Source organism: Rhamphochromis longiceps, linkage group LG17 (genome assembly GCF_057381845.1).
Source record: "Rhamphochromis longiceps isolate RC_006_pf linkage group LG17, R_longiceps_female_GT1.1, whole genome shotgun sequence".
In the NCBI taxonomy this organism is placed as follows: Eukaryota; Metazoa; Chordata; class Actinopteri; order Cichliformes; family Cichlidae; genus Rhamphochromis; species Rhamphochromis longiceps.
In genome coordinates this window covers 12140178-12155267 of record NC_140573.1, presented here as the reverse complement: position 1 = coordinate 12155267, position 15090 = coordinate 12140178, and the positions used below count along the sequence as shown (strand labels likewise).

The 15090-nt window shown below is 38.9% G+C and overlaps 1 protein-coding gene across 2 annotated transcripts; it reads left to right on the top strand.

Annotated features, from left to right (window-relative positions):
* The first annotated feature begins 613 nt into the window (after nucleotides 1-613).
* LOC146649366 (regulator of G protein signaling 8-like) lies at nucleotides 614-13285 on the top strand. 2 transcript variants are annotated; one of them, XM_085386645.1, is made up of 5 exons: nucleotides 675-748; nucleotides 1449-1613; nucleotides 8121-8183; nucleotides 11966-12132; nucleotides 12365-13285. In XM_085386645.1, the coding sequence occupies exons 3-5, from the start codon at nucleotides 8132-8134 to the stop codon at nucleotides 12539-12541; spliced, it is 396 nt and encodes a 131-aa protein (XP_085242771.1). In that variant the 5' UTR covers nucleotides 675-748; nucleotides 1449-1613; nucleotides 8121-8131; the 3' UTR covers nucleotides 12542-13285. The 2 variants fall into 2 exon arrangements, with proteins under 2 accessions (XP_085242770.1, XP_085242771.1); XM_085386644.1 differs by lacking the exon at nucleotides 1449-1613 and having other exon boundaries at nucleotides 614-748.
* Nucleotides 13286-15090: the final 1805 nt, after the last annotated feature.

Here is a 15090-nt window from a genome sequence, read left to right as displayed (position 1 = left end):
TTAGTGTCCCTCCTTTGCCTAAGGCCTTAATGCTGATCCCTTTCTATTATACTGGCTCATTTGTACAATTTTCTATATCCAATTGTGGCTCACAAACTCTCAGACCTCCTGTTTCCTATTTCTGAATTTGGCCAGTGTTCTTCTGACAGTTTCACAATTGCTTCCATGAGAAAATACATAAAGCAAATTTTACTGGGTCACTGAAAAGCGTAACACCTACTGCTACAAATAGTGAGGACATGTTCATCTCACTAAATAGCATTAATGATTATCTTAGCCATTTTTTAGTATGAGCAAAGAAAATGTTTGCGCTTTATTGTTAAATCAACAGATTTCTCACATCGGTTGCATGGCAGTCTCGAAGGGCCAAAATCTTAGCCAAACAGGTATGCAGCAGCAGGGAGGAGTTAGGAACTAATGATTTGCTTGAGGTCTATCTTTCTTTCTCAGTTTAAATGATTCACATTTCTAAATGTCTATAAACGCTAGCTTGAGAAACACATCTGTGGAAAGCAACAAAATGTGGGCTTTTGGTGCCAAAGTCCTGTGGCTTCGCTTCTGTTTAAGTTAAAAACTGACGAGTGAAAAGTGACATTTCTGTCAACCCTGGGAACGCCTGTAGCGCAGCTCAACATGCACAGACTTGTACCTGTAAAGTAAGTCAGAGGAAGAAAGAGAAGCCCGACAAGGAGGACACTTATCTGCACAACGGCAGAAAAATACTTTTCGGCAACAGAAAACACATGTTGTAAGTATGAGCTTCAAATTGGCTTCACGCTTCAAGACAAAGAGGTTGTCTGTCAGTGAGCTTTTTGGTACTGTTGAATATTCTCACTGTTTTACTTCCCCTCCGGTCTGCTTTGTTCTTCGGTAATGACTGACTTTCTCTGATCTCGCCCATACAGAAAACATGTTGCTAAAATAAAACTGGAATGTGTTTTGCGGATGGTTTTCTCTTGTCTGCGAGTTGGAGAACAAGTATTTCTGATGGGGCTCCTGTGATCTGTGCCGTTTTTATTGGAACTTTCTTCCTTTGTGTTTCTCAGTATGCCTGCAGCTCTCTTTCCCTTCACTCTTTCCCTCCCAAAGAAAACATGAAAAAGGGCCAAAGACGAGCGAGAATACTTTGAGCTGAATGTGCTCTCTGTTCTATATGATGCACTCCAAAAACTGAGTGCCTGCATTAGGATAGCCTTTCTTCTGATGCCTTGTCCTGTACTTCTGAAGACCTGCTTGATAATGGTCATGAAACTGCAAACAGAACTTAAAGATGTCACAGCCTTAGACTGAGTTTTGTTTTGTTATGAATAATTTTAGGAATTGAATGATTTAGAGCAACAGTGCTTGGACAAGTGAGCTTTTTACACAATTATCTAACAGAAATATGTGCCAAAGCTGTCAGTTTGCACCTTCCTATTAATCTCTTATATGGCATTTTCTTCCTTCAGCATCTTGTCAACACCATAAAAAAGCAAAAGGGTTTGAAAAAGTAAAGACAGCTTCTCATATTGGATGTGCTATATGCATCTGCAAGCTACTTTGAGACCCACCTCCACCCTCATCTCTCGTCTCTTCTTCTTCTGCATGTTTAGCATCAATATCAACACAAGCAGGTCTGTCTTTGCCTCCTCCAGCTAACACACAGCTTTACACTGCACGGCTCCAGACACAGGGACACAGTGCCTCCCCTCACTAACAGCTGAAGTAGTTAACATTCATAACACTATACTACATCATAATAAAGACTAGCAATGATAGTTAGATAAAAGAAGAATAACTACAGGTCAGAGATGGGATATTAAGCCATGACAGAGCAGATTATGGACATGTAGAGAATCCGTCAGGTTGCTGTCTGTGCACGGCAGCCGGGGAACTGTAGCTGAACTGAGCAGAGGGTTCAGAGTTTGGAGAACTAATCTGAGTAAATAAATAGTAACATCTAGAGCACAGCAGTGCAATCAGACAGACCTCAGGCCTGAAAAGCAGAGCTAAGGATGCAAAGAAATGCAGACTGTGAGTGAGTGATCTGTGGGGTTTTTTGTGTGTGTGTGTCTCTTTTGCATTTTCCATACTGCTCTTCCACAATAATTAAATCATTGAGATTCCAGGTATTGTGTTGTTTCTTGTATCCTTTGTTTATTAGTAGGTTTTAAAATGTGTTATCTTCACGATTCGTGATGATCAAAATAATTTCTAAAACAAATGCACCTTTTATATTGAGTCCTAAATACTTACTTTGTAAAAAAGTTACTTTTCATAGGGGAAATTAGTTGTTAATTAACAAGTCAACTTTGTCAGCATTTGACTTTGTCGTTATTTCTTCTGTTGTTGAACGATGGGGTCAAAATCTTTCCCATCATATCAAAAAATGGTTTCCAGGATTTTCCCCTTATCGAGTCAACCTTAATGCACATTAAAGGACAAGGCGGCGTGGTCTTCCCTTACATTTTTCACTTATTTGAATGGAACGGAATTAACCTAATTTAATTTAAAAGAAGAAAAGGTTCTCTACTTCATATGCTTACCTTCATCAGGGCATTAATTTGCAGCTAAATGTTTCATAGAATTGAGCAAAAGCAGATGTTAATCTGTTAACTAGAATCTGATAGAAAAATATGGGGGAAATCTGCTAGTTTGCAAGCAACACAAGTCTCCAGCATCTGTCTGTTATGCTCAGTCATTTGGGCAGCTGTCACAGCAGAAAAGTGTGTGACACTAACTCTGCAATGTTGGCTTGCCGCAGCAGGCTGGACTCTGCTGCCTGGAGCAGTCTTGCACCAGGTACTAATGCTTGGCTTACAGTGTCAGGCTGATGCTGCTGACTTAATGACATCCTAGAGACAGAAAAAAATCCACTGACATGAGGAAGTGTTCTTGATTTCTATATTTCTCCACACTGACAGCTCTCTATAGCCTAGCATATGGGAAAATTATTCTCAAGCACTGTTAAAGAAATTATGATGCCCATAACTGAGGCTCTAAAAACTGTCCCCAAAAAAGCTCACAGCTCTGGTTGCCAGGCACCCTCTGAATCTCGGACACAGGACATTCATCTATGATGTGCACATTTCTGAGTGTGTATCTTATAAAGAAGCAGGGCAGAGCAGTGTTTAAAGCGTACCCTCTCTGGAGCGCTGTCTTCCAGTGGCTTCAGACACACCAGCAGCTTCTTCTCTGCTGCACCTGCTCCTCTCAGCACTTTCCTTTGTTATTTTCTCAGTTCATTTTCAGTTTTTATTTTTATACTCCAGTCTCAAATATTAGTCCTACAGAAATAGAAGGCCTAACTGTAATTGGCCACCTGGTGACTTGAAATTGTTAAATGAGATCTATTTAGCTTTATACATACAAAAGTTCCAACCTGAACTGTTAAGCATCAGCCAATTTAGCACAAGCTAAAGCAAAAAGCCACAATTCCAAAAAGGTGGGGTACTGTGTAAAATGTAAATAACAGAATGAAATGATTTTTAAATCTCATAAATCTTGATTTTACTTAGAGAACAGGAGAATATATAAAACATATCAGATGTTTTAGGTTGGACATGTTACTTGTTGATAACAAACAACAGCTCACTTTAAATTTGGTGGCGATTTCACTGTGTTGTATGCTGATTTCTGAGAGAGGAATGTTGTCCTGCTCTGGTCTGATGTAGGATTCCAGCTCCTCAACAGTCCTGGATCTTCATTGTCATATTTTCCGTTCCATGATGTGCCCAGTCAGGTCTGACTAAACAGGTCTGGACTGCAGCCAGCTCAGTACCTGGACACTTTTACAACAAAGCCATGCCCTCTTAATAACTCCAGTATGGGGTTTAGCACTGTCTTGCCAAAATACTGTATGCAACAGCTTCCATTAAAAGGATATCAAATCTGGATGGGAGCATATGTGGCTCTAATATCATCTTTACTTCTGAGAAACTCAGTAACAACAGTATCAAAAACATTCAAGCAGGCTCATCTTCAAGTATTTATTGGAACATTTCTTTAACACAGGTAGAATAAAGTCTTCTTTTACGCTTAAAAGCTTGGACGCTTTAGTCCTTGCTCTACCACTTTGTACTGTCAGACTAGTTTAAGAGCATAAAAAGTGAAACCTTTGCTATCATCAGTGCGTCATATTCCTCCCGTCAGATCTTGGCCATTTTTCCTGTTTGTTCCTATTAGTGCTCCCTTAGATCACTTACTTTAAATAGTTCTAAGCCTTATATAATTCAGCAAGTAATTGAAAGCCCACCCCGGGTTATGAATATGTATGTTGTAGTTAGAAGAGCCTGTGGGAATATACAGGAGGTTGCATTAAAAAAATAGTACCTAACAGAATCCTGAGGAGCTGTCACAGATATAAATAGCACACGTTTCCCTACGAGCAGAAGCTACTGTACCTGCCTGCTTGCAATCAATATTTATATCTGTCATTGACATTATCTGTAAAGCAGCTCTTATGTCATCCGAATGTCAGATAGCGTGACTAGGTCTTGCCAAGTATTTGATCCTGTGAGTCTGTCGCTGATTTTTTTTATTTATTTGCTCTACTTTTGAGCGTGTTCACTTGCTTTAATTCCTTGAATAACATTTACCGCTCTGACTTATTCTCATCTGGTTCCCTGCTGCTGCAACGACCCAGTTTGCCCACAAGAATCATTAAAGTTTCATCTAATTTAGAATCTCTGAACAAGTGTATTAATGGCAAGAGGATGCTGCTGGTTTGCCATAAAAAACAGATTTCTGACATAAATCTAACTCACTGTAGATGAGTTACAATTAAACTTACAGGCTTTTCAGTCCATGCTAGTACCCCCAGTCCCCACAGCTGTCTAACTGCCATCTGCATAATGTTAGCAGCTCATGTGTAAGATATTTAGTTACTGTTGTTTCCAAACTGCAGTATTGATAATTTTCCTGCATTTGTATCATTTTATATTGATATTTTAAAAGACTATTATGATATTATCTGCTTTTCATCATCAAATTTGGATCTAGGAGAGCCTAAAAACTGTTTTGTAGGGAGTAACCTAATGGCTAAACAAGTATTCTCATAAAAGTAATGCTTCTGCATGAACCCGGTCCTTTTGTTCCTAGTTCTGCTTCCTCCCTTTGTGTACTATCACACTTTTTCCTCACCAGTGAACTATCCAATGTGTCAATATACCCTGCTCTGAAAATTTAAAGCAGCACTTTTTAATGAGTATTGTATCAAGTCAGTTAAACTTCTGGGATATTAATCTGGTTGATTGATCGAGGTTATTGTTAATCAGTTTCAGCTGCTTTGGTGTTCATGAAATTAATAACGGGTGCACTAAGGGCACAGCAATGAGACAACCTCCCAAAAAAGAATGGTCACTGACACTGTCCCCCTCCTCATCTTTTTTGACTGTTTTGGGGTCGTTTTGTATTTGGCTGGTCAATACTGGCAGCATCAAGCAATATCTGGAGTAATCCAACATCTCCAGCATAGCACACCAATATGTTCCATTGCTAGAAGGTTTGCTGTGTCTCTCAGCACAGTCTCAAGAGCATGGAGGAGATTCCAAGAGACAAGCAGTTCATCTAGGAGAGCTGGACAGGGCCATAGAAAGTCCTTAATCCATCAGCAGGACCAATATCTGCTCCTTTGTGCAAGGACGAACAGGGTGAGCACTGCCACAGCTACAACATAACCTCCAGCAAATCACTGGTGTGTTGTCCCTGACCAACCAATCAGCAACAGACTTTATGAGGGTGGCCTGATAGCCCATTGTCCTCTAGTGGGCAGTGTGCTTACGACTCTTAAATTTTGCAATTTTAGTTACAGCAAAGTGGGGGGTTCCTTTGGAGTTTTTGCATTTTTGGACTTTTGACTCTTTCCTGCTCTTTCTGTCAACTGACCTAAACACTCAATTAAAACTGAGGTACAGACTTTTATCCTGCCTCTGAGTGAACTGTTCTGTTCACCCTCCTTTAAGAAGTGCTGGGGTTGCTAGTCAGAAAAAGGCAACTGAACTTCTATAGATATTTTTTTGAAGACATTTTACATCTTATCCAGGAATCTTCTGAAGGAGAAGCATTACTCAATATTATTTTTTTAATACATCATGTTGTATTATTTCTCAATGGAGTTATTTGTTACCCAACTGGTTACATTACATTTGCCTCACTGTGTAACATGAGTTGAAATGCATTGTCAGTTAGAAATATAAACCTTGGGCTATAATCCCACACATTGACAAAAATCTCTATGCTAATCAGAACACACAAGATCAGTCTTTTAATGTTTAAGTTTGAAACAAAACCAGAAACACAATCGAAGGTGAAAACAAGCCCATAGAGACTTTCATTGTAGAAACATGGTCAATGGAGGCTACAAGCAAGCTCAGGCTCTGGATGCAGTGCACGAGTCAGCATACGCTCATCCTGGGTTCTTTGCGACCTTTGTGGTGAAATGTGTTAACACCACAGGGACAATTAACGTAAAAGTGGTTATTATGACAGGTGGCTATCTCTCAAATGTTTCCACAGTACTCTATGCAGTTCTGTGAAAAACTACATACACCCTATGTTTTTGTACATTGTAGAAAAACATTTGGCAGCAATAACTTGAAGTAATTGTTTGTTTGTTTTTTTAGTTAATTTATTAGACTCTCATGTTGTTGCAAAGGAATTTTGGCATACTCTTATTTACAGCGTTGGTTCAGTTCATTGATGTTTGTTGGCATTCATTTATGCACAGTTCTTCTAAGATCCTGCCACAGCGTTTCAGTCATGTTGACGTCTGGACTTTGAGTGGGCCGTTGCAGTACCATGGTAGTTTTGTTTTTCAGTCATTTTGTGAAAGCTTTGCTGCTGTTGAATGGGATCATTGTTCTTTTCGTTTGCCAAACTTTAGCTGTCAGCACAATGGCTTCTATTTGACTCTAGAACACTTTGGTATAAAGAGGAGTTCAGGATGAACTCAAAGACTGTAAGGTGTCAAGCTCCTGTAGTATAAAAAAAACCCAAATCATCACCCTTCTACCACTGTACTCGGCAGTTGCAATGAAGTATTTGTGCTGATATGCTGTGTTTGATTTGGTGTTGTACTTTATGACCAAACCTTTCCAATTTGGTCCCTCTGTCCAAAGAATTTGGTTGCGGATTATTCAGATGGAGCTTTGCAAACCTTTGCTGCCAAGTTATTGTTAGAGAGAATAGACTTTCTATACTTGTTGTTGTTCTTGTTCAGCTTTTTCCAAATTGCTCTGTCATAAACTTTAATATTTAACACGCTAACTGAGGCCAGTTGACTCTGAGATGCAGCTCTTGGGTTTTTTGCAGTTCCTCTAAACATGAATTTCTCTGGGGGAATTTCTGGGGCATCCATCCACTCCAGGGAAGATTTTGGCATTGTGTTAACACACATCTGACTGCTCCAGACTTCATTCAGGTTCTTATGCTTTTATACAAATGCTCACACTTGATGATGATCATTTAATCAGGTGCAGCACTTATCCTCAAAATTCCTTTTGGAAACAGTAAATATGCACTTCATTTTTCGCATGGCTGTATCATTTGATTAAGCTGATGGTCCCATCCTTCTGGGATGAAATCATGCACTCCTTTTTTTATAGACAACCAATCAAACCAATGATTTTTACATTATGAAGTCAGCATTTATGACATACTTTGTGATGATACGTAAAAGCAAAAAATTGCAAGGAAAATATCTGAATACTTCTTTCACTGCTGTGGGCAGGAATGAACTCACATCCAGGAGAAGCATTGACTGATCTAATATTTGGCATCAGATATCAAGTCATTCACTGTACTGATACCTGGTATTCAATTAGGAGCCAATATCAGCTAAGATGTTACTCATTGTTATTAATTTCATCCTCTAGACTTGGAAATATGACAAGATGAGGTACCCATTTGGAGTTTTATTAAACTGACAATATGAATGATTTATATCAGTTAATTTAAAAAGTGACGTTTAAGAGATAAAACGTTAATTAGTTAATCTAATGTAATAAGTAGGTACAATTTGGGATTTAACTTTTTATCAGCTTATCTCTGACGTGAATGTGCCCTGGTCCCTTGTACAGAATGTACACTGTCTGTTTGACAAGATGTACGTTTCATGAAGTTTTTTCAATTTTGCTCTGCAGAGCTCCTGTTAATGATGTCATTGATGGCGTGGGGGGAGTCATTTGACCGTCTGGAGTGTAAAAGTAAGGCCACTTACTCCTCTCATTGTCCTGTCAAAGGCTGCTCTCTCTCAATTCCTCATCCTCTCTCTCTGTCTTTTTTCTTTTCTACCTTCTCAATTCTGCACCGCTCGGCCCTGCAAATCTTGGTGAATTGCCCTCGGGACTTCTTTAGGAGGATCGAGGATATATTCTCCTCTCAAGTTCATCAAACCCATTTGGAAGATATATTTAAGGAGGACGACACTGGCCGAGATAAGAAGCGTAATCTGAGCTGCCGGTGTAGATAGGATGATTTCAACCAACTCTTATTCATTTATAAAGCCGGCACCCGCTCGCGGCTATCACCTGACCACACTCCTGCCCTTTTTTTGAAAATGACAGAGGTGGCAGATAAGTTCTTTCTTTTTCTCACTCTTTACGCTGCCTTTCGTCTCTCATCACTCCACTGAAATGAACTCAGCCCATCTGTAATATTTTAGCCTGTTGTCTTCGGCATCAAGATTGACTGCCCTCCAGAGTATAAATTTCATCTCGCATTCCATTTGCTCCATTTCCCTTTGAAGGACTGCAATGACACGTTTGATAAACAGGTAAACAGGGGCAGAAAAAAAAGGAAAAGAAAAAAAATCTAATGCCATTCATATACCTTTACGTCTCATGCGAATTTAACTCAGCTCTGTTGTGATTGAAAGTTCAGATATGGAGTGATTTGTAGACGGGAACAAGCGGCCTCTGGATGTGTTTTGTTTCCTGTCAATTACTGTCAGAGCGCCAGCTGTGATTTATGTAAAGCGATTTCTGTGAATAACACTGGTGCTCGCAGTTAGCTGCTTGTTTGTGCTCCCCTAAGACGAGCTGAGTATTTAACACCTGCGTTGGCATCAGAGCTCCATGAATACGCCCATAACAAAGGTAAGGAGTGTGGGGAGCAGATAACAAGAAATATTGGTGTGTGCAATTATATGATGCAGAAGCAGAGCACGCGGGGTTCGGTTTTTGAAGGTTTTGAAGTTAAAAGGGCCTCCAGACATGCACCACAATGCCTGGCAGTTTTCTGCATCGTCTCTTTGTTCACTGCCTTCTTTGAGCTTACGAGCACTGTTAGGAGGAAAGGAGAATGTGAGAGAAAGATACAGAATTGCTTAACCTTCAGAGGAGGCTTGTTGCTCTCATGAAATTTACCTAAAATACTTTATAAATTTGAAAGTGAATGATTCGTTTAAATTTGCTTTCACCCAATATTTTGTCCCTGTCGTCAGAAAAACTTGTTCCTGATTCAAGAGCTTACAGCATTTTACAGTGAACAAAAGAGGCCTCTTTTGAAGAGCACAGGGTAGAAGTTTCTGGTGACAGACAGTGAAATTGAAATAGCAGAAAAGTCCAAATGAGCTGCTGTTTCCTGTAGATTAGATATGTGAATCCTTCAAATCAGTGTAAAAAGTTATTTTCAAGTTTACGTCCATGCTACCATCTTGGATCTTTCATTTATTTGCACTGAAATCAGCCGCAATGACTGCGATGAATCATGACGATGCGCATGGATGTAAAATAGCCATCTAATAAGCTAATTCACTCTGAAATGATCATCTAAAGAGGTGGATAGAGTCCCAGGAATGGTAGAGCATAAGTTTCAGACCTTCAGTCTAAAAGAACTCATTGACTTGTATAATTGGCGATTTGGTTCTGCTCTGAGTCCTCCCCAGTCGGGAGAGCAGTAGTAGCTTCCCTCAGTACTAGGGATGGGTATCGTTTAGGTTTTATCCGATACCGGTGCCAAACCGCTACTTTTGAAACGGTGCCGGTGCTTAAACGGTGCTCAAACCGGTGCTTAAAGAATGGAGAACACAAAATTGGTCCAAAAACCTCTCATGTTCAGCTGTGTTTGCTAGTTCACCTTACATGCGTTAATTTAATAACGTGGTTAGCGTACTCAACGTAAATTACACACGAACAACATTAAGCTACTCATGCAGAGAAGCTGCTGCTGCTGCCATCATCATCCGTCATCATTTCTGCTACCCTGACAGGGCTAGGGGCCAGGACTCTACTCTTCGGGTTTTTGGGGATGTTGCAAATTCTGGTTCCGACAATAGGCACCACACCCGCAGTAGATGTGCTCGGTGTGAGGTCTCGCAGCAAGCTATCAAATACGGCACATTTCTCGGCTTTTAAAAAAAAACGCTATGCATCGCCAGGTGTTTCATCGGATTTGAGGTGTTACCTCCTTTGACAGTATCACAGTATCAGCTTAAAGCACTTGTTGCAGGCTGCTGAGTTTGCATCTTTTGCTGTGAAGTACAACCAGACTTTTGACCGCTTCGCCTTGGGCATTTTTAATCTGTAGCTCTGCATAAAAGAACGTACATACCTGGACCCACCTACTATCCTCGGAAACGTAAAATGATTGGCTAGAATCTAAAGTGTATCACAGCTCAGGAAAAAAAAAAGCACCGAAATAAAGCGCCGAAATGTGCACTGCTTTTCGGTCTGGTTACTACCGTTTATGTCAGAACCGGTACCCATCCCTACTCAGTACAGAGAGCAATTGTCATCAATGACATGACACTGATGAAGTCAAAAATAAAGTTAATAGCGTGAAATAGATGAGCTGAGGTTTAGGTGGGTTGCAAAGTAGCTTACAGATGCAGCATGATTAGGAAGGCTGCCAAAAGTAATGTAATGTTCAACAAGATCATTTTTAATTTAACTATTCAACAAGCTGATTTTTTTTCTATCTTGTACCTTGCCATATGTGGTTATGGTTTAAAAATGATCCTATTTTGGCTCTGTCAGGTCTCATGGCATTTTGTGAAACAGTCATATAAAAACTTTAAAAAATAAATATTTTGTGGTCTTTGTGGGCATAAATTATTACGCTTTTCCTGTCTCTGAACAACATGTATTTGTAGTGATGCATTTCAAATTTGTGTCACCATGGTAACTAAGAAAACAGCATCTGGCAGCAGCTGTATTTGAACCCAAACCATGATAACAGTGACATACTGTATTTGTAGTGAACAATGTATTTATCAATCAAATGATATTTGTAAAACTCTCAGGCAAGAAAGTTTACGTGGCTCCCTCCTCCACTACCCCACCGCTGTTTTGGAACAATTTTGAACCTTTAGAAAAAACACTTCACTTGATAGCATAAATGTGAAAGCACACAGCAATAATCAAACCATGGTTCAAATATATTTCTTTTTAAACAGCTGTCTAATCAATAATCTTTTTTTCCAAGACATCAAAGTAACAACTATCAGTAAGCACAAGTGAAACCAATGATTTAAGCATAATTTTTCCACAGCTTACATAGTTAATAATAATTCCAGCAAACATGCTTTTGAGGAATATAAGGGTTTTTTTTTTTTTAATAATTTATGGAATTGAAAATCTAGACTTTTTGATGGACACAAAACCACTAGCAAATTTAGACAATTTGGAATAATTTATATAACACTATAAGACACTTTTAAAAGAAAATATAATCATGTAACGGCCTATGACATGTTATGATTCACAAATAATAGGCTAAAGTGCCTTTACTGTATGTTTAGGGTGTTACCAGATATACTGTTTTATATATGCAGTTGTTAGCATCACAAATGTCAGCTACCTGAGCTCTGGAAGCGACTGATTGAGTTTTGTGGTGTAATACAGATGAGGAAAAAAAAATCCAACCTGTGAAGTTATAAAACTGTAGCAGTTGAACACACAGGTCCTTAAAAATTCAAGTCTTTACTTCTTCAGGGTTTGAAATGAAACTGTCTGTATTTCAAAGTGCTTTTGTTGTTTTTGCACAGCTGGCCAGCTGGTGTTTGAGGACTTCTTGAGGACAGAGTACAGTGACGAGAACCTTCTTTTCTGGCTGGCCTGCAAAAAGTACAAGAAAATAACCAGAGTGACAGAAATGACCATTGCTGCCAAACGGATATACACTGAGTTTGTCCAAGTTGGTGCACCTAGACAGGTATGGCTTTTGTGAATTGAGGAGTAAACAAAGTCAGACCTGTGTCTCTACAAATCACCCCCGGTTGGAGGTGATTTGACTCACTTTTACTAAAAAAACATTCAAATAAAAGGAAATCTTTCACTCTCTGTTATTCAGTACTAAACAGTTTATCTTTTACAGTTAAACACATGATGTAAAAATATATTCAGAAAGAAAGGGTGAAATAAAAGCTGCTGTTTTCTGAACCTAGATAAACATTGACTGTGTGACCAGAGAAGAAATCAGTAAAAATATCTCTCAGCCGGGGCCAAATTGCTTCGACGGGGCGCAGAAACTGATATATGGCCTGATGGAAAACGACTGTTACCCACGATTTCTGAAATCAGAAATCTACCAAGATCTCCTGGAGCCGGCTGAACAGCAATGAAAGTAAGATGAAGAAGAAGAAGACAAAAAAAACATGGCTGACACCTCTTTGAATGATTGATTTTGCACCTCAGAAGACAGGGCTGCCTGTCAGACGAAGGAGGAGTGAAAGGACATACAGAGCTGTTGGTATGGAGACTGACAGGATCTAAAAGCCAAACATGATCTAAATAATGTATTAAGCTGCTTTTGAAGTCAATTTTTGTTTTGGATTTGATGGTGCACAAAACGCCTGTAATTCAAAAAAAAAAAAAAAAAAGATATCACGCCTTGAAAAGTTGACATTTGTTTGGATGAACATCAAGGGTAAATTCTGTCATTTGTAAACACTCCTCCTTAAATGATTTAGAATATGTTTTGGGAAAGTTAATTTTTCATTACACTGTCTTTTGGTATCCAATCACACAAACTAATAAGATGTGAACAGTACCTAAGCAATATGATAGGATGTAACAGGTGATGTCATCTCTTTGGCCTGATGAAATTCTCTTTGTGTATATTTGAAAAGTGTTTTTTTATGGCAGTAGGAAATGTACAAAAATGTTCTATTGTTGCAGCGGTGAATCACACGGGCTTAGATTTAGTTTAGTCTGGCTGTACATAACCTGCTGCCTCTGGAAAGAGTTTGTTTGCTGCACAGCTTGGAAACAGGCTGCCAATCATCTGATTACTGTACAATGTGATACCACCGGACCATTGTACGCTCCCTGTCAAAATATTGACAGTAAATATCGTATTAAAAGAGCACTGTATTGTTGTTTTTGTTGGATAAATCCTGCAGCTGCTGTGGCTGATTAGTGGTTAAAAAATAGTTCTACGCACGAGCCTGTGTGTTCGCAAATGAGTGTGTGTGGCCTTCACTGTGGCCATTTTGTCAAATGATGTGTCAAGCACCTCTTCTATATGAGCATGCACAGAGCCTGAAGCACAAAGCCTGGGTTAACAGCAAAAAGTTGATGAGCACCATTGTGATACCCGTTATGTCTGACTGGAGTTTTTGCATTTGACAAACCAGCTAACATAAAACTTGCTTTGTAATATCAAGTTTGGCGTTTAGGACCAGCACAGTTCAGCTGGTTTGCTAAAATAGAGTGGTGAAATAAATACATTCACTTATAAGAATAAGAATTGTGTGTAGCATGTGGACATTATCAAAGATGGACTTAGATTCCAGGCCTAAAAAGGTTAGACAGAAGGAAAATGCCTTAAACTTGCGTTCTGTTTAACTGCCAGTAGGGGGCAAACTCTAGAAGTCTGTAAGAAAATGATTTGACCTCAATAAATACTTTACAGATGAGTTTATGGCTCCAGTCACTAATTTCAGATCATATTTAACAAAAAGAAACAAACAAAAAAAACATAGTCAATTTTCTAAATTAGAGTTATTCTAAAAGCCAGAGCTGAGGATTAATAATTGGCCTATGAGCATGAGGTTTCACAGTCAGGCATGCCTCCTGCTTGTCATGTTCCGTTTCAAGATGGTGAAGGTAAAAACACTCAACCTGAGGACTTACGTGGACCATTTCAAAAAGAAATGCTGCTGCAGTAAATGAAAGAAATCAGTCAGCACGACTCTTTGGCCTTTTTTGTAGGAAATTGTAGGAAATACACATGTAAAAATGTCTGGAAACGTTCTGGTAGCTTGTTGCAATGATTGTATTGTAATTATACAATACATTTATTTTATTAATTTATTAATTTTATTGTAGACACATTGTAAAATACAGAAGACTCTATAGTATATAGTATACTTTGTTATAAATATACATTTAGGGCGCTCAACTGTCGTCTTTTCCAGGTTAATTCTGGCCTCTGATGTTTGACACCCATTTTATACCGTCTATGGTAGGTTTGCACTCTTGCCTTGACTGTTATATTTTTCTTATAATCTCTAAAACTGTAAATGACTTGCTCCAGTTGCCTGAATCAGGTCCGTGTTTGCACAAATGGAGAGTTAAATGTCACGTGTCACAGCGAGCCTGACGCAGACAGCCTAAGTTAACAGATAAAGTTTAAACTCATCATCTCTAGATAACATTTGTTGATGAAGGCTAGGTCAAGCTTGCTCCATAGATAGTACACCCCTCAGAAGTAAGGTAAATAACACCTAGTTTGAGCCACTTTGGGTATGAAGACATATTGTGTCCTTGTGTGGTCTCGTTGAAAAACAGGCTTTAAGAGAAACAGAATCTCTGCTGTTTTATTCTCAAGCAAAAAAAAAAAATGAAAAAAAAAAGAATTAAAATAAATTACTCGCAAAAGTGTTTTTGAGGACGAAAAAAAGCTTCTACAACTTTCTCAAAAGTGTTGTTTAAAGTACAACCCATACTGTAGCTACTGAGGTGTGAAAGAAGGACAACAGGGACCTAACGACGGTGATAATACTACAAATGTTCAGGGCTGCATTACATGTGTAAAAAAAAAAAAGTTCATATATTTGTGACATGACTTATATCAACTAATGGTTACTTCCATGGCCTCTGTGAAAGAGGCTTAAATCTAAGAGCCAAGCTAACTAAAGATAATGTCAGTTTTCAAGATGTTCATAAT